Consider the following 19,671-nt stretch of genomic DNA (forward strand, 5'->3'; position numbering starts at 1 on the left):
ACTGCAGTGACCAACGGTGCGGTAGCCAATAAGGGCGCTATTTGCACCCCACCCACCAACCTCTCCCCTTCCCCCACCCAGCCCAGTCCTCTATGGAGAGAGAGGGGGGACCACATGGCAACTGCAGTTTGTTGCACAAAAGAGGCACGTGATGCTGGAAAAGGCAGCCCTGATGATAAAGCCTCAGGTTTCTCATTCAGCGAGGGGAGGGGAGGGGAGAGAGGAGACTATCCTGGATCGAAATGAGAACCGATGGAAATAAAATGATACAGCACTTAACACTGTAGCTACCTCTGCAACAGGATGGGGCGGGGCTGGGGCCGATCATGTGGGGCAGAGCCATGCGGCCAGTGCCGCCCGAGCTGCGTGTGTCTGAGACAGAGACGTTCCGCCTGGGGCGCGGCGGTGGCATCGCTCCCCTCCCCCGCGGTACAGCCCGTGCAGCGACCCCGTCCCCCCCCTGCTCTGCGGGAGCCTATTAATAACTCGGGGGCCGCTCCGCCAATGGTAGGCGCCCAGCCCTCTCCCCGCGGCCAGCCCCGCCCACCCGGATTCGCTGGGCAAGCCGAGCTCCTCGTCACCGCTCGGCAATTTCCGCCGGCCGGAGCCGAATCTATTTCCGACCGCCGGCTCCAGACGGGCTTTATGTCTGAGGGCTCAGGGCGCCTGCGCCGCCGCCATCTTACTTCTCTTCTTCTCCCCCCCCTCCGGCCAATCCCTCCCCTTGCCCAGCTTCGGCGCCGCGCTCCAATGCCGTGTGAGGCGGCCTGGGGGGCGGGGGAGGACGAGTCGCGGTAGCGGAGGAGCCGGGGGGCAGACAGACCCAGCAGAGGGAGGAGGAGGAGGACTCATCCCAGCCTGGTTCTGCAGAGGAGCTCGGTGTTAGCCCGAGGGAGCCGGGGCAGAGCGGCTGAAGCGAACGCCTCGCTGCAGAGACCGAGCGGCGGAGGGAGAGGCTGGGCCGGCTCCCCTCCCTGCGCCGGGCTCTCCTAGGGGAGGAGGGCGGGTGGCTGCTCGTTCCGGCCTCCTTCTGTCTCTTTAACCACCCCAAAATGATTCAGCTCCATGGCTGCCACTGACGGGAATGTCCCTGCCCGGCTCAGGCTGCTGCCGCCGCCCTGCTGCGTGCCAGCCCTGTACGTATCTGCCTTCGCCTTGCTGCTCCTAGGCGCCCCCGCCTGCCGCTCTGCGGAGCCCCCGAGACCCCCGCGCCGCTCCTCCGCACCCAGCCGCTCCCCCAGGGCCCCGCGGCGGGGAGGTCTGCTCTGCCGCGAGTCACCCCCCTCTAGCTACACACAGCTCGGTTGGGAGCCGGGCAGGGGGGCGGGCGGTTGCTTTCTGAGTTGGCCGGATAACGTGGGTAATTTCTTCCCCACCCCCCAGCACCCCGCCCCCCGGAGAAGAGGGATAAGGGGGAGTGGAGATCGGAGGGGAAAGTGAACGGCAAAGGATTGAAAGTGTCACATTCACTGGCTCTGATCTGAAGGCGGCGGAGGGACCCGGCCTCACCCCCCAGCCCCCGAGAGGAGGAGGAGGAGGAGGAAAAGGGGCGGTTTAGTGGCTGTGCCGGCTGTGCCGAAGCGTCTCAGCCTGTGCTGTGTGCGCCAGCCGGGAGAGGAGGGGGTTGTGTGTGGTGCCTCTCCCCTGGGTTGCATGCAAAGCTAACTGTGTGGCTGTCTCTCTCCGGGCCGGGGAATTGCACTCTTAAAATAAACCTGGTACAATGCACCAGCCTGACTCAGCCGCAGACATTAGTCCTAGGAAGATGGCGCACCCGGCAATGTTTCCTAGAAGGGGCAGCGGTAGCAGCAGCGGCGGCAGCTGCGTTACTGCGCTCAATGCACCAGGTACCGGCGCTGGTAGCGGTGCCCTCTCCACCGAGGATTATCCGCCGCCTCTGCTCATCCAGCCGCCGCCTCCGTCTCTTGCAGCATCTTCATCGGCGGGTCCACAGCCGCCACCCCCTCCTCCACAAAGTCTGAACCTCCTTGCCCAGTCTCAGCTCCAGCCACAGCCTCTTGCACAGGCTGGAGCCCAAATGAAAAAGAAAAGTGGCTTCCAAATTACCAGCGTGACCCCTGCTCAGATCTCTGCCAGTATGAGCTCTAACAACAGCATAGCGGAGGACACGGAAAGCTACGACGACCTGGATGAGTCCCACACTGAAGACCTGTCTTCTTCAGAAATTTTGGATGTTTCTTTATCCAGGGCCACTGACTTGGGTGAACCTGAACGGAGCTCCTCCGAAGAGACTTTAAATAACTTCCAAGAGGCTGAGACTCCTGGGGCCGTCTCTCCAAACCAGCCTCACCTTCCTCAGCAGCATCCCCCTTTGCCACATCACCCACAGCAGAGTGTTGTGATCAATGGAAATGTTCACCCCCATCATGGTCACCATCACCACCACCTTCATCATCACCATCATGGGCATCATCATCCATCGCATCCTGGGGTGGGCAGTACACCAGCTTCTGGAGGACCACCCCCAAGTCCATCATTTAGAAAGCTGTCCACAACTGGAAGCTCTGACAATGTTATCACAACTGCACCAGTTTCTGCTGCATCATCCACTGGTACACCTGCATCTGTCCTGTCTAATATTCGCACTACAAGTACTCCTGGCAATATAGGTGTAAGTCCTGTTACTGGAACTAGTACGTTAAGTAATGTGGGTGGTGGTAGTCCTAGTATGACAAGCAGCATGCTTGGTAACGTTAATATAAACTTAAGCAACATCACAAGTACTGCTAATGTACATGCTTTGTCTGGAACCAGCAGCAATGTTAATGTGAATATCTTGAGTGGTGTTGGCAATGGTACGAGTGCTTCCTCTAATGTCATTAATAATGTTACTAATCCAACTGCAGGCATGGCAGTGGGATCAAGTCAGCAGCAGCCTGCAGCTGGCACATCAAGGTTTAGAGTTGTAAAATTAGATTCCAGTTCTGAACCTTTTAAAAAGGGTAGATGGATATGCACTGAATTCTATGATAAAGAAAACACTGTAGCAGTTACAGAAGGAGTAGCAGTAAACAAGGCGGTAGAGACTATAAAACAAAATCCACTTGAAGTGACTTCTGAAAGGGAGAGCACCAGTGGGAGTTCTGTTAGCAGCAATGTAAGCACACTGAGTCACTACACAGAAAGTGTGGGAAGCGGGGAAATGGGAGCACCTACTGTGATACAACAGCAGACATTTCAAGGTGTGGGTCCACAGCAGATGGATTTTAGTTGTGCTGGACCTCAGACTATTCCAGCATCCAATATACCGCAGAGTATTTCTCAATTACAGCTTGCACAAGTACAATTGCCTTCTCAAGAAGTAAATTATCCACAGCAAAAGCAAGGAGTCCAGTCTTCAGCGCAGGCTAGTCTAACAACTGTTACTGGTGTTCAGCCAACTCCAGTTAATGTAGTAGGTGTATCATCTTTAGGTCACCAACAACCTGCTATTCCAAGTGTGGCTCAACAGCAGCTACCATATTCTCAACCCTCACGGTCTGTGCAAACTTTGCCTGTTGTACCACAGCAGCAGTTACAGTATGGACAACAACAGACACTTCCCATGCAGATGGCCCCTGCACGAGTTAAACCAGTGAATCAGAGTTCTGTGACAGGGACCATACCGGACTACATACAACATCAGCAGATACTTCAACCTCCAGTGCCTGCTGTGCAATCCAGCTCTACAGGAGTAGGAGCAGGAACACCAGTTCCTGTTGCTCAGGCACCAAGCATCCAACCTTCTGTACAAGTACACCCTGCTGTGGCACCAGCTCAGCCTGTTGCACATGCTCAGACAGCAATGCCACCTGTAGGTACTAGTGGTCAAATTATTAACGTTGGACAACAAGGAAATGTACCTGCTGTGGTACAGCAGCCACCTGTTGCAAACCAAATTACACCTTCAGTTATGCAGCAAAGTGCTGCTCCTCCATCTTCACAAGTGGTGCAGCCTGTTCAGACTGGGATAATTCAGCAGGGACTACAAGCTGGTGCTTCAAGCCTTCCTCCGCAAATGGTCATTGCTTCACAAAATGCTTTGTTACCTGTACAACCCCAGGCACAAGTAGAAACTGTAGTTCAAGGAATGACCAGCCAACCATTGCCTGCAGTTAGCCCTATACCTTCTACTAGTACCGTTCCTGCTCCAAGTCAAGCTAGTTCAAATGTACCTCTTGATATACCTTCTGCTCCTGTAAGTTTGGGTCCATCACAGAACATAGCACAAGCTTCAGCTGTGCAAAATGGGAATTTGGTTCAAAGTGTTAGTCAGCCTCCCTTGATATCAACTAGTATAAGTATGCCAGTGGCACAGAATGTGCCACCACAGATACCGTTAAACTCTACCCAGTTCTCTGCACAATCACTAACTCAGTCAATTGTAAGCCAAATTGAAGATGGCAGGCGCCCTACAGAACCTTCCTTAGTTGGTTTACCGCAAGCTGCCAGTGGTGAAAGTGGTGTTGGAGCATCAGCTGTTTCAGATGGGAGTGGCAGCAACATAACATCCTCTGCTTCCCTTTTTCCACTGAAGGTACTGCCATTGACAACACATCTTGTTGATGGTGAGGATGAGAGGTAAGATCATGCCACTAACTTTACAAAGAAACCATATCACTTTTATGTAAATTAGTTTGCAATTACCATTGCAGTGATTTTATAAGATGACTAAGTGTAACGTTGCAGATATAGTTGTGATACCTGCTTTGATAGAAAAACAGTTTCTCAGGTCACGACATACACAGCTACTGTGTTAAATTTCTTATGTTGCTTCTCTTCTAAGAGAGGGAGTGAATTGTACTGATTGCACTCTGAAACTATATTGCATGAGTACACTGTCTATGTGTAGAAGTACCTAGCAGGCTGTGTCCCCCTTCATTATATTATACGTACACACAACGTGTATAGTTGACTGGAAAAGTACGCTTTGGAGTGTGGTGGTATACTTACAATAATTATCAAGTTTTGGGGGAGCAATTCTTAAATACAATTAACTATTTGAGATTTATTTTTAGGTATATTTTACAAGCCTAAGAGTCCTTTCCATCTCAAATTTCCTTTTTGAATCTTGACTACATCATGGTTTGGTCTGCTCTGAATGAATACCTTATGGAAGGTTTGGGCCAGCCACTTCAGGCAATATGGGGGTGGAGTGGGGCTTCTCTGGGGGTGGTGGTGGTGGGAAACGAATTGTTCAGACTGCTCAGACCCTGGATGTTTCCTTTCAAAGTTCTCTGCTGCTGCTCCTCCCTTCCCCCTCTTTGAGCGCAACCTGAGGCACTTGCATGTTTCGTTCCTGGAGTTTCCACTTTAAAGCCCTATTACATTGCCAGAGTTGCTCAGTTCTGCACAGGGAGCACAGGCCTTTGAAATTGATGTGCCTGTAGTACAGTCTCAGAGGAACCATTGTTAGACACTTGAAACATGAGGGTTTTTTTAAAAATAGATGAGAACTGGGTGTCTTAATTTGTGTGTCTGTGTATGTGTGTGTGTGTGCTGGTTTCTTTGGCAATGTGTGCAGTGTAACTGTGTCAGTTTCAAAGGTTTCTGCTCCCTGTACAGAGTTTAGCAGCCTTGGCAACAGCCATTTACAACCATTATTATTTAATACTAATGTCGTAGCTGTATCTGGTAAACCCAGTTGGGATTAGGGCCCTATTATAACGGGCTCTGTAAAAATAAATATGAAAACGCAATTTGAGTTATGTGAATAGTGTAACTCAAATCGACATAGCTTAGATCTACTTACCGTGGAGTGCACACTATGCGATGTTGACAGCTTCCAGTAGAGTACAGGAGTCAACGGGAGAGCGAACTGCGGTCAATTTTAGCGGGTCTTAGACCCGCTAAATCGACCACTGATGCATCGCTTGTCGATTCCCCGGTAAGGGTAGACAAGCCTTGAGAAGAAGAAATTCCATTAATGTGAGAGGAGGGTAACTTAGGACAGAATTAAATAGCCTTGAAAATGAATGGGGGAAGAACAGGACATGAAACAAAGAAAGATTCAGATTTTCCTTCTTGCTTGTAGTCGCAATGAGAGGTGAGGGTGGTGTTTTTTTTTTTTGTTTTTTTTTTTTTTTTAGGTTCATACAGCTGTTTAAGTCCTGAGAACTAGCAGAGGACAAATTTGTCCCCATTGTGGTAAATCTCAGGATGCTGAAAGGTTAGGTATTAATGTTATATCAGTCTTTGATACTGTTGATCTTGAGGTGTTGACATGCTTAAGGTGGCTTTAGTCATTCTTTCTAAGATATCCCAGAGGGTTAGAAGGGGAGGTTGCTCATTTTCCATGAGGGCTCTCGCATAAGAGGTCTCACAATATTCTGTTAGTGGCCCACTTTCTTTTCAACAAGTATGTGACGCTGGTAGAGGAGGTATTGAGATGTTATGGGCCTACTATGTCATCATTATGCTGATGATGCTCATCTTTGTGGGATTTTTTTGTTTTGTTTTCCCTTGGAGAACCTGAACATTGCTCTTTGCTTTTTCAGTGTTGGAAGAAGTAATCAAAACTGATGCTAGCTGGTGTGCTCAAACCAGTTAAGATGGCAGTATGCTTGTTGATATTGGAAAACGTTTTGAGAAATTGGCTGGGGTATGCGACTGCACACTTATTTTAAGGGTAGAAGTCCGCTGTTTTTCACAGTTGATAGATTTGTTTGTAGTTCTTGAATCCCAGGTAGTAGCAGTAGCTGGAAATGCTGCCTTCTTCAGAGTCTTGGCTGGCCAAAGAGTGCATCTTTTCCCCACCTACGCAGACTGTGCCCTCATTATTTGTCTTTATCATCTCTTAGTAGACTACTGAAATGTGCTGTCATGTAGCTACCACTGACCATCACTCAGATGCTTCATTTAGAGTAGAATATGACTGCTTGCTTTTTAAAGACCTGTAGATAGAAGAGACTATAGTATCGCTGTGCACTGCACTGGCTGCTAATCCTCTGCTTAGTCAAAGATAGATTATTTACAGATGTTCTAGCACCTGGCTGTCTCAGAGATCACCTCTCCCCATGTATCCCTTTTCAGAATATACCATTAGTGGGAATGCTTTTGCTTTCCATCTGGGGATGGAATCCTGGAGCTACTGAAAAGGTATTTTCAGTACCAGATCCTTGGCTCTGTAATGCCTTTCCACTTACAGTCTATCAGAGCCTGAGTCCTGTACCTTGCGTCATGTCCTAAAAGTGATATCTCTTTGGTTTGGTTTTTCTCTTATCTCCTCAGCCACTAATCTCCTTTAGTTGGTGTTCTTGGTTTTGATTCTCTTTTGCTGTAAGGTGTATGTATTAGATTAGATGTCTCCTGGTTAGGGAACAATATTGTGTTACATACCTGGACTCTACATACTAAAGGAATAGGCACCCTAAAATATGTCTAACAAGTAAAATGTCTGCAGGGGATTCTAGACTCCAGGTGGGCACTACATTTTCTGATTTAAGATTAATGTGTACACATCACAAGTGGTTCCAAATCTGACAAGGGAAAATGCATAAGAAAAAATGTAATTGAATAATGCTGAGTGACAGCATAATTGGACTGGTGAAGAAGTTGTAAAATTCCGTTGTGAGCATGCATCTGAAGAAATGTCTGACCCATATAATATCTTGTGTAAATTATATCTCAGCTTTCAATGAAGCCATTTTATAATTGTGTGTACATTCATGTGTCAATGTCCTTTTGCCTTAAAATTGTTAACCCTATTACCTCTTTAGAGCAGTAACTGCACTCCTTCCTGTGCCCATTATTAGTACATAGGCTGTTAAATACTCTGCTGTGTTATCTACATCCTTTTAAGAGGAGAGAGAATTTTCTCTTTGAAATAATAGCTGGTATTTCCCCAATATAAGTCAGACTGCTATATTTCTAAATGTAGCAGAGAAGCCATAAAAAGAAGCATAAAGATGAACTCTCTGACAGGATATCCTGTGGAAAATTAATCTATAAACTTCAGTTATTGAAGAGAGAGGATAAAAGCAATACTGTTACAGCTGCCATATTAATAAGCTGTTTCCTCTGACTTCTGTTCTCTTAGCCTGTCAGATATACCTCACATTTTGACATGTCAAACTCTAGACTTGTCATCTGTCCTAATAGCTCAGTTTTCTAAAATATAGGCAAATTCCCTTTTGGTGTTTAGGTAGTTTTTCTTTTTTCTTGAGTCATGGTATATATTGGTTTTTCATAAGGCTATCTCATTTATAGGTGGCTCTTGTCTCAGTTTACACAGAGCCTGCTTGTTTGAAATTGACTTGATTCAATAATCTTTGATCTTCAGATGTTTTAACTATGGAAATCTTTCTTCATTATTTTATTTTTAATGCCCTTGGAATCTTTCAAATAGATAAACCTTAATAAAATATTTTCCATTACATTTTCATGTATGTAGACTTTGTGTTGCAAAATGAGTCAAGGTAACACCTTCCTAGGCAGTGTGTTAACATCATATGCAAATAAGTTCACAGTGGGAATCCATGTGTGCAATAAAGAGCACAGCTCTTAGTATTTAGTTTACATATAAGTACAAAATCCAAAACTGTTGTATTTCTACTGATTTTTATAGGTACAAAGTTAACTTAAATCACACATTTTGTTTCAAATTTGCCTCTCGTTCATAAATGTTGCTTGTATGGTAAAGATCAGACAAATAAAAATCTTTTTCTTCACTTGTTTTCTTCATGTACTTGAGAGCACTTTGTGTAAGTCACTTTCCCACTGCTTCCTCGCTAGTCAGTCTGTGTTTTCACCTGTTTGTATGTGTCTTTCACATAGTAACAGTGTGCGAGAAACCAGTTTGAAAAGTAGGAAAATAATTGTAAACCCATAAAAACTGGTATGGAGACTTTAAGGCATGTGTAATACCTGAAACTATTTTACATTTTTTCCCCCCCAGTGGATTTCAGATTGCTGATGTGTCTTTAAAATTGGACAGGTGGCTGTGAGACGTTTGCCTTTGTATATACTGTAGGATTGGTCCAAGGGTTCTTAAAGTTATGAAAAGGGAGGATGGATGAAACCAAACTTAGTGAATTAAGCACACTTGTAAAGATTTTTTAAAAATGCTAACTGCAAGCGAATGCAGTCAGGAAAGGGGGGAAAATTTTACAGGAAAAATCAATGTGTATATAATATAGACCCCTGAGGCCAAGAGAACAAATGAGATTTTTACAGAAGTCGCTAACCAACTCTGACCTATGGTAAGCAGGCCAGGTTGTAGAATTGTGAGCATAGCATGATCCTTTCTCTTTTGAGGCACATTCTTTTTAATGCTTTTAATTTTTAAGTGTTACAACTTAGTGAATTTATATGGAGTTTGTTTTTAAACTAAGATTTTGTCATAGGTTTTATACATTATGAACTGAAGCTGTGCGGGAACTGTGGGGAATCCTTAAAATGGCATCGTACTTTAACGGTTTGCATTGAGCTTCTTAATTTGTGTAAGCTGTAACACCAGACTGTCAGCACTATCATTGTTACAATCCTCCAATTTCAGAAGCTAAATTTAACTTTATAAATTTGCCATGAATTTGAAATTGTCATAAAATTTGCACCCAGAAGCGCATGTTTTGAGTCTATTTTAATAGATCTTTCGTAATTCAGTTTGATTATTAACAGAACTGGAATAGTATACTTACCTGCTCACCAATAGTGAGTCAGATTGGTGAATAGAAAATGTAGTTTTGTCTGGTGATGCAGAGAACACTCTTGTTGCCGTGTCATGCTGTCGGGCTCAACTCTACACTCTGCCCAGTGGAATAGGATGCCACACATAGGCAGGAGTGACTTTGTCACTGTTATTCCTGCTTTGTTGGAAGGGAGGAGGGAGGAAGCAGGGGACCCCACTCTCATTTCCACCAAGCAGCTGCTTCTGGAAAGAAGTGCACTCTGTCCTCATTATTTCCTGCAAGAGTCTTGGTTCACTCTCAGGCCAGGATGTGTTGTTCTCAGACATAAGACTCTGCTCTTCCAAACTCACAATGAAAGCATTGTGTCTGACAATACACCACATACCTTTCCTTCATTATGCATTCGGAAAAGAAGTGGAGGGGCAAGGGAGCAAATCCCTGGCCCTCTCAGTGAGAGGACTTAGGATACCCATGTGGAAGATGCTCTCTTTGGCACCTTACATAGATGCATTGCTTCCCATTCCATGATACTCTGACACAGTGAGGACTGCTCTGTTGGTTGGTACTCCAATGGCTCTGCCGAAGGGCAGGAAGAACCAGCAGATAGCAGAAGGTATTACTGGTCCTCTAACACTGTTAGATACAGCTGGTTGTCATAGATGCTGAGAACTATACTTTTCCAGCCAGTAACTTGATCTCTGCAGGGAATTTTCTTAAACCTTTAGCGCTCTAGTTTTGTGTGCCTTTTTATTTTCATTATTTTTAAAAACTAAAAATAATTCATAGTCTGGTTAAATCCTCTGTGTGTATGTGTGTAAGAAATAAGGAGTTGGGAGCTATTTAACATTGAAAAGCAGCCACTGTGAATTTTCTCAGAATTTTTTTAAAACTAATTTAATTCTTGTGAAAATTTCTAGTCTGACAGAATTGGAAAGTGAAGTCCTCTATTCAGCAAACAAGTAGAGCTTGTCAGCTCGCAATACAACACTTCCTGCCCTTACTATGTACTACAATCCTGATGATGAAGTCCCAGTTGTGTAAATAATACTCCTTTGGTGGGATTGCAAAATTACCTGGAATGAGTAAAACAGTGGGCTATTTGAAGCAATATAAGAGTCCGTTTTAATAAAGTGTAAAAATTTAAATGGCTAGCACACATTTGGAGCACAGACAGAGAATAAGTTGTAGTAAAGTCATTTACCTTGGAGAGAGAATAGCATGAATGGAAGACTTTTAGCTGGACGGAAACAAGTCTGTAAAAAACATAAGAGGTAGAGCGAATAGCAAACTAACATGAGAACACCGGAGACAGTATAACATTAAGCAGAAGTATAAACTTTATGCTTTACCATACACTAGGAGAGGGGCTGCAGGTGAGAGACGATCAATTGAGAAATTATTTCACGGTAACAACTAATATAAATGAAGTAAGTACTATTCACAATCTCAAAACACGATAGGACAAGAAACAATAGCCTGAAGTGAAGGAAGGCAGGGAAAAGTTCTTAAGAGCAATTGGAGAGCAGAATAGACTCCCAAGATATGTGATTGAAGCACCATTGTTATGGATTATTATTTTTTTAAAAAGGCTAAAGACATTAATGTCAGTCATGTGGTGAGAAGCTCTACAAAAGATATGACGCTAGACTGGGTGCCCAATCTTGTTTTTTCTGGTCCTGCTATCTGAATTGTACTCTTTTGGTCCTTGGCCTGCCATTGCAAACTGTTGACACACATGTTTAATTGTGAAACTTACTGTTGTGGTGTGAACATTTAACTCCCATCAACTCATTTCATGTAAATCACCAAACAGTTATTATATAGTATCCGTTTTTGGACCTGGTTTATTTTATGTGGCAGAGAATGAATAGAACATGAAAGCATAATGTGTCTTGCCTCTTGGGGTAAATCCTGATACTTGCATTTGAAGAAAGCTAGTACACCTGGTTAAATGGGTATTTTATCATTAATAGTTAATTTGTGAATTGATGGCATGCTAAAGCCTACTGAGCAGGGACTCTCATGACTTCTACATTACGTAGAGGTTAAGAGACTGCATTTACCACATTTCATATGTATGAGTAAAATATTTGTTTTTTAGTATCGTGTTTTAGTGAAATTATAAGTGTTCATAATTTTGCACTGTAAAATCATGAGTGATTACAGTTAGAATGGATCAGAATTATGGATTTCCATTGTACAATGGCTGTCAACTATTTTTCTTTGAGCTAGCCATCCCATTGAAGTCATAATGTTTATATCCCAAATCATCCGAGCACTCCATTAAAATAGATCTTTTAAATTAAATTTGTTCCTCTTCAGGTGATCAGAAGTGACTCCTGGCTTCCCTTTCCTCCTCCACCACTTTAATATACATTTATTGGCTGTTAATTATACAGCAGTTCAATTATGTTACTAATGGTGTTCATTTATTGTTTTGTACCAAGATTTGCAAAAATAGGCATCTAAATCCGTATATAAATAAGTGACCTAACTTTCCGAGGTGTTGAGAACCTACAGCTCCTGTTGAAGTCAGTGGAGGTCCAGATATTGGGTAACTATGAAAATCAGGCGACTTATGTAGGTGCTTAACTTTAGGTATGCAGGCTTAAAATTCTTGGCCTACATTTATATTTCTTCTAGTAGTGCAGAGTCAGCAAAGCTATGGAAAAGTAGTGAATTTTATTGTTTTGCACAGAACCGTTACTCAATTTCTGGGACAAATTCTGCCCTTGGTATCAGCTGCGCACCCCCATTGAAGGCAACAGTGGGTATTGTACAGGTGTAAGGCAGAGTTTTGAAGGGAATTGGGATGAATAGGTGAGGAAACAACATGGCTTGACTTCTTGGCTAGCAGTGCTACCAGTTTATTTTTATATATATATATATATATATATTTATTTATTTATTTATTTTTTGGTCAAGTCAAATTTGTAATCATTCAAGCACAAACATGGAAACCAGTAGCATCATTTTTACAATAACCCTTCATGGGGAGCAGGAGATAGAAGCCTACCATACATTTGTGCATAACTGGAGAGAAACAAAATGCTGATACCTATTGAAAATGTGTGAACTAAATGTTTTGGTTCAGGTATGGACTTCTGATCGCAACTGGAGATTGTGTATAGCTTGTGTTCTTTGGCCCAACCTGGAGAATATTAGGCCCAGATCCAGCAAAGCACTTTAACCACGTATGTAGTCCTGTTGTCATTAAATGATTGATTGGCTAACTAATCCTGTTTGCATTAATATTTCCTTATTGGTTTGCATGGCCATGAAATTTTTTTTGCAAGATTTCTAGGAGGGATGTATCACAAATTCCTGATTTTCTTCTCTTCCCCCCTCCCCCCCCATATAACCTAAAATTGTAAAATTCAGTCCCTTTTGGCCATGTGAACAGATAAGAGCACTGTCCAAAAAACGCCAAGCAAAACCGTGTTAGTGGAGTTTTAGGGATGAGATTTCAAACACGCCAGTCAGAAAATTCAGTTCAGGGCTGCACAACAACCTTTACACCATCCTTTTATGAATATGTAATGTTCTGTATTGTATGTGCTGTCCGATTTTATGTTGCAGTAGTTCTGTGCAGTATGGCACTCACAGCTGAGTTGCACAGCTTTGTGGATTTGAACACGAAGTATTCCAGGTATACCAGAGGTACATTTACCGTGTATACCTTGTATCCAGAGCATTACAACTTGATTCATTCTCCAGAATAGAAGAAGCAGCAGACTGAACCTACACTGGAACAGTTGAGATGAAATGTGAACTGAAAACTTTTTGTAAACTTGAAAACAAAAAGCAACAGCATCGGCAACAACAAAAAAAAAAAGAGATTCCACAAAAGCAAAACCTACCTGTAAATGTTAAAAATGAAACCATTTTAGAATTCAGATATTTGGATATTTTAAAATTGGGTACTCCTTTATTTAGATGATATGAAAAGATTTCAGTGTTACGTATTTTTACTGCAAGTGATGACATAGTAAAAGTATGGTTATGGTCAGGATGGCGACTGTTTAAAAAAAAAAAAAAATAGCATCTTCTGAACCCAACAAATGTTTCCTTTATCTCATCTGCTTAATTTTCTGAGCAAATAAGATTTTTTCCAAAAAATAACTGAGATGCAGAACATACCTTCTTCCATTTTCTTCAATGAAATTTCAGATTGCTCCATATCAGAGCATTCCTGCCTTTACAGAAGTGAAGCAAGAAAACTTTGAAGCATTGTTAGGTGTTTGTCACTAACTTTTCTAGAGGAAAAAAGAATACTGAGTTTGAATTTGAGTAAGTAAATGAAAGAATGAACTGTCTTCAAATATGTGATTTAAAAATCTAATTTGTTTTTTTTAGTTTACACACATTCTGTTATGAGTTCTTAAACTTTTAAGCACACTTGTAAAAAATTTAAGGTTCTCCTCCTGTGATGGGATGTACAGATCCCACATGGGGCCCGAAGGGGCTATAGGGCAGTACTGGTCCCAGGTAGCCCGGCCCCTCCAGACCTGCGGAGCATGCTCCAGCTGGAGAAAGGGTTGAAAAGGGAGCAACCCAGCTCAGGAAGGGAAGGTCTGGGGAGGAGGACAGGCCTTGCCTAGAAAGCTCCTGACAAGGACACCGGAGAAGCCTTCTCAAGGGAAGAAATTTGCCTGTTGAGCTCCTTTAGGGCTGACTGTTTTGCTTGCCTTTGCTTTTTCTTTTTGCTTTATGTCAGACTGGAGGCCGGAGGAGAGAGGCCGACAGTAGGATGTGACCCAGGGAGGGTAATTTGAAAGACACCTTTGGGGGCCAGACACGGACCTTCCTAGGGTCCTGGGTTGGAGCTCAGTGGAATGGGTGGGCCCGTGCTTCCCTACCAACTGCTCCTAATATGGTAGGGACATAAACTTTCTGCCCACCTCAATGCCCCTCTGATTAAGTGAGGGACTAGACTGCAAATCCTACCCATGAGGGGAGTGAGTGGCAGTGCTGGGGACGCTAACCACTAGGCCACTTGACGCACCAAGGACCCTTTTACACCACCTTGTAAGCAGAGGACACTTGAACAACATTAGGACTATTAAAAACTGATGTTCCATTTTTACTTTTGTTCAGTACTGATGTCTATTTAAAGAAAGTAATTTCAGAAAAATAAATACCTTAGTGATGTAAGAAAAATGCACTATTTTACTTCCTACCTTCAAGAATAAACGCCGACTCAGATGCTAGGTATCAATTCTGGAAGAAAACTTGGAAAAATGTACAGTCAAGACAACCCCAAGAAACACAGATTGGAAGAGTAGATGATTTAAAAACTGCATATCTTAATAAATGAGAGATTTCTCCCAAAAGGAAAATGGTAACTTAAATAGGACATACCATTAAAGTTGTGCAAAAATGACTTTTATAAAAATGAAGGTCAATAAATATATTTCTATAAATTTAATTAAAATGAAAATTTTAAATACTTCCCCTGAAATGTCTGAAATACAACCATTGTAATGCTAAGAACTTGAACATGAAATTAATTTTTTATTTCCCAGATGAGAGAAATGCAGAAAAGTAAGCAGAACATAAACAATAACAAGTAAATTGGATTTTAAAAATTATTTCATTTCAAATGATCAGTGGTGACATTAGCAGATAAATTTGTCTACAATATGACTTTATATTGAGTGTTCCTTAAATAAACTAATGCTATAATTCTGTCTTAATAGACTTGCCCAGTGAACAAACCAGTCAAATTTTGCTCTTGTGGATTGTCACCAAAATTCTTCTTAGTAGTTTCTTGGGTGGTTTATATATTTATATTCTGATGAAAGTTTCTTTCCATCTAATACATTATTATTAGTTGATTAAGAGCAGAAATACTTGCTATTAGGAACTTGGCATGCTACGTATGACTCAAATGAAAAAAGTAAATAGCTGCTGGATTAAAGATTTCAGTCCTACATAGTTCATACAGGCAAAACTATTGAAGGCAGTTGAAACGTAAAGTATATTATCATGGACAAATATTTTATTAACTTTAGAACTTTTGTGAATGTTAGGCAAATTATTTTTCATAGCCAAATGTAAAGGCAGAACTTTGCTTTCAAGGATTTGCTAGAACTTCAGACTGTGTGTGTTCTTAAGAACGTATTTCTATGTACATCAGGTGAGATGATTGTTGTCTGAAGCCCCAGCACAAACTAAGAATTTATAATTGTGTGAAACATTAATAAAAAACAAAACAAAACCCTTGCAGAGATTGGGAAGCTCATATGAAACATTTGTAACACAATATTTCAGTGTCTTACTAGATATTTCTTTATTATGTTAATAGAAATTCTGATATTTTGGCCCTTGTCAATGGCAAAAGTATCTGAGTGCCTTTTAGTTCAGCAAATTTAGCAATCTTGAAGTGAGAGACTAAAGCAGTGCATTTAAGTATTTTCTTATTGGGTGGAACTTTGAAATATTACTGACTTGGGAATAAATCTGTATACTTTGCTTTTGTCTATATGGGAAAATTGACTGGCATAGCTATAGTGGAATTATAATTATTCTATTGTTATAGTGGTTAATTTCCATGTGTTTTACATACTCTTGTATAAATTGGCTTTCTGAATTATAATGGCAAACACCCTAAAGTAGCCTTTCCCCTTTTCTTAATATGTTCGTACTTCAAGTTGGCTAGTGACCACATACTAAACTATTTTCTATCTCCCAGGAAAATGTTTTCAGTTACTGATTAACATTACATCCCTACCTCCTATGGGGATGGAGAATGAAGCAAGGTGAAGCCTCTTTCTTACATGAGTGGGAGGAAGTAGCTGGACACTTCTGCTACAACTGAGAGTTGAAAGTAGAAGCTATAAGTGGTGGCTGAATTTTATTTGATTTTTCACTAAAGATCTATTCCTTGAGCAACTGATTTTTTTTAATGTGTCCTTTTTGTATTCATTTAAGACAGATTTAAACCTGCCTGAATATTGTTTAAATATGGGCTTTCACCATACCAGTGCTCCATTGTCTGCTAATGACTTGTTCAGCGAACTGAAGATACTGTATGTGTGTTATCACATGAATTTCCATGTAACTGAATAGAGGTGAAAAATGCAGATTAATTGTAGGCTCAAGTCAGTAAGGGTCAGTCTTAAACACAATATCTTAAAAATGGGTTCACAGGGTAACCATAATTCTGGCATTTCTCAATTTTTGAGTGCTTGCCTTTGTAACATTTTAATGTAGTTATTTTTTTTATAATAGCTTATATAAAAACACTGGAAAAAAAATCCATCATGTGCAACCATATAGACTCTCACATGCTCCTGTTGGAGCACAGAGCTTTACCACTTGAATTAATGGAATAACTGGTAGCAGCTGTAGTAGACTGTTCTCTGCGAGGAACAGCCTCTACGGAGGGAACAAGTACACCTTGCCAGTGGTTTTACAGTTGTTTGCTAGATAGCAGTGGAATGTTGAGACTTGGGAATCCTGGATTCAGTTCCAGATTGTGGAGGGGTATATGTTCTAATCAGTGATTACAAATTGTTGTGCCCCTGTCCCTTTGGCTCTTGCACCTGTTCTTCCCCTCCCTCCATCACTTGTGCCCCTGTCTCCTTCACCTCTTCCACCTCCTGCTCACTGCCCTTCTGGATTCAAGTCAGTCTGTTTCCTCCTTTTCCTCTGTGCTGTATGGGCATCAGTAGGGGGATATTGAGGGCACAGGAGACACAGTATCCCTGCTCTCAGGTCCTGAGCTCAGCACCATAGGAAAGAAGTCTTGCTCAGCCACAGGATGGAGCATGCACAATCTTTGATAAGTTTGTAAAAGCTGCGTGGGATGGAGTATGCTCAGTGCAGTCAGAATTGTTGGACAATATAGCTGCCAAACTTTAGCAAGCCTCTGAGTATTTGAAAACTGAATTTTTTTTTCAGTGGCCTATAATTCAGCCAAATTTGTGTTGGATTTTCCTGGAAATGGCAGAAGACACATCTCTAACATCAGGGAGGTCTCCCTCTTCCTCCTGCCAAATTTTAAGTGTCTGCTCTAAAGCATGGTGATTCTACAGCTTCTCAATGAAACAGCTGTAAGAACTTTTTAACCTAGGGGAAGACTGTTTTTTCCTAACCTTGTTCTTGGACAAGGCTGAGCTGTTTTAGCGAGTATCTCAAAAATAAATAAATAAAATAAATGAGTTTTGGTGAGATAAAATCTCATGCTTCAGTACATAAGCCAACTTCTAACTATTCAGGGTTAAGAGGAAACTTTCCCTGGGGCAGTTTACTCATACTTACTTTCAGCAGTTTTCTTGCACTTTCTTCTCAAGCTTCTAGTATTTATAGTTGTTGGAGAGAGGATGGTGCACTGATCCGGTATGATAACTCTTATGTTTCAAACTAGAAATAAAAAAACAATGGAGTCGTAAATCAAATCTGTTTTGCCTAGTTGAGTACACAGGCTCAAGGTAGGTGGGAAGGAGGGGAAACTAATGTAATGGGATGAAAAAGCAAATCAATAGTCAAGATTTTTTTCCTATTCAATTATTTATAGAATCTCAAATGATCAAAATTGGTCATGTGGCCATTAAATACCAACCATAACTCGATGACCTAAGTCACTGACTTAATGTAAAGTTAAGATTTTGTTGGATTTTTTAGGTACAGAAAAGTTGTAGCCAAAACAATATTATAGTAAAGCATCACTACAAAAATGTCAAAATTAGGAGTGCTGTTACTATAAACAGCATGGCTGAACTGAAACATTCTCATTCATTTAGCCTTTGTTGCTCAGAAAGCCGTTCTCGTGCTTGAAAAATGTAATTGTCAGCACATCAATTGCTTAAAATAGCACTTCAGACACTAAAGCTCTGACATGGAAGCGTCACTGGAAAACATCCAAGTGGCCTGTAAAAGACAAATACTGTAAACAGTGTATAATAAGCTAAGCTTTTTCAATTTTTTTAGAAATATTTTAAACTGATTTCTGAAAAACTTGCACTTTATAAATTTTTTTTAAATTGTGTTATTCATAAACCATAGAATGCTTTTAAGAAGGAAGTTGCAATGCTTTGGCTAAAAACATGGGTTAATTACATTATAAATGCAAATATTTAATTTAGTTTTCTGTTTTCATAAATTTATTCAGGGCAATTAGCCATAAGTAGATACAAAAGACAAGGGAGGAAGTTCCATCAGTAGGGTGCAAGGCCAACACACCTTAAGGGTCTGGGCTCCTCTGCTTTTTCCCTACCCCATGTCTTTTTAGATGCTTGTATGTCTACTGGCAGGGTCCACAACAGGACCCAGGTGTTCTTCGTCTTCGATTCAAATGTCTTTGTAGTAGTGGCCTAATAAACTTGAAGATCTACGCTGGAAGCAGAAGGCACTTTCTGTTCTTTCTCTTCCTTCTAGCTGGGAGGGGAGGAATCTCTGCTACTGCACCCTTCTAGAGGTGTATCTGCTGCAAGAGGAAGGAAAGAGGTGTCGTTTACTATACCCTTTCCAGTACCTCTGTGAATAACTCCACTGCCTGTCTTTGCTCCTCTTTTTCTAAGCAGCATTATCATTAAATTACCATATTTCTTTCATTTCAGTGCTGTTTTCAAGGTTCTAAATAAAAACAGTGAAACTAACTAGTCTTGTTTTGTTTTTACTGCTCTCCTAGCCATTCAAAGTGTTTCCCTTGTCACTGGGTCTCTTTTTAATCTCTGATTTGTGTGTGTATTCACTCTATCTTTTTTGCTTGTGTGTGTTACAATAGCTAGTCACAACAGGGAAAGTCAAGGACTTGACTTTGAACATCCATGTCTCTTGTTTTTAATGGCCTTTAACGTCTCATCTGTTGTATGCATCACCCTAGCAACTCTAGAAAGATGTTTAAGAATTCCTGAAAAAGTGTACTTCAGAGTTGAGTAACTTTGTCTCGGTAAGATCTTTACCATCAAGAGTTAGTCAGCATGGTGTATGTATCTCTGCCCTTTCACCTGTGGTGAGTTTGGCAGCAGAATGTTTACAGCATAAAACATAGTATGTATGTTTTGCCTGGTTGCCACTTGCAAATGAATATTCTGCT

The 19,671-nt window shown here is 41.8% G+C and overlaps 1 protein-coding gene across 2 annotated transcripts in view; it reads left to right on the plus strand.

The window, feature by feature from the left end:
- Positions 1 to 838: 838 nt before the first annotated feature.
- LOC112103526 (TSC22 domain family protein 1) overlaps positions 839 to 19,671 on the plus strand; it is a 132,340-nt gene continuing 113,507 nt past the window's right edge. The window contains exon 1 of one of the 2 annotated variants that reach the window (XM_024195349.2): positions 839 to 1,136. In XM_024195349.2, the coding sequence (XP_024051117.1) occupies positions 1,066 to 1,136 (71 nt within the window). In that variant the 5' untranslated portion in view covers positions 839 to 1,065. Of the gene's footprint in view, positions 1,137 to 1,465; positions 4,582 to 19,671 lie in introns of those variants that run through there. The other variant, XM_024195346.3, reaches the window with a different exon arrangement.

Source organism: Terrapene carolina, unplaced genomic scaffold (genome assembly GCF_002925995.2).
Source record: "Terrapene carolina triunguis isolate 2854851 unplaced genomic scaffold, T_m_triunguis-2.0 Scaffold17, whole genome shotgun sequence".
NCBI lineage: Eukaryota > Metazoa > Chordata > Testudines > Emydidae > Terrapene > Terrapene triunguis.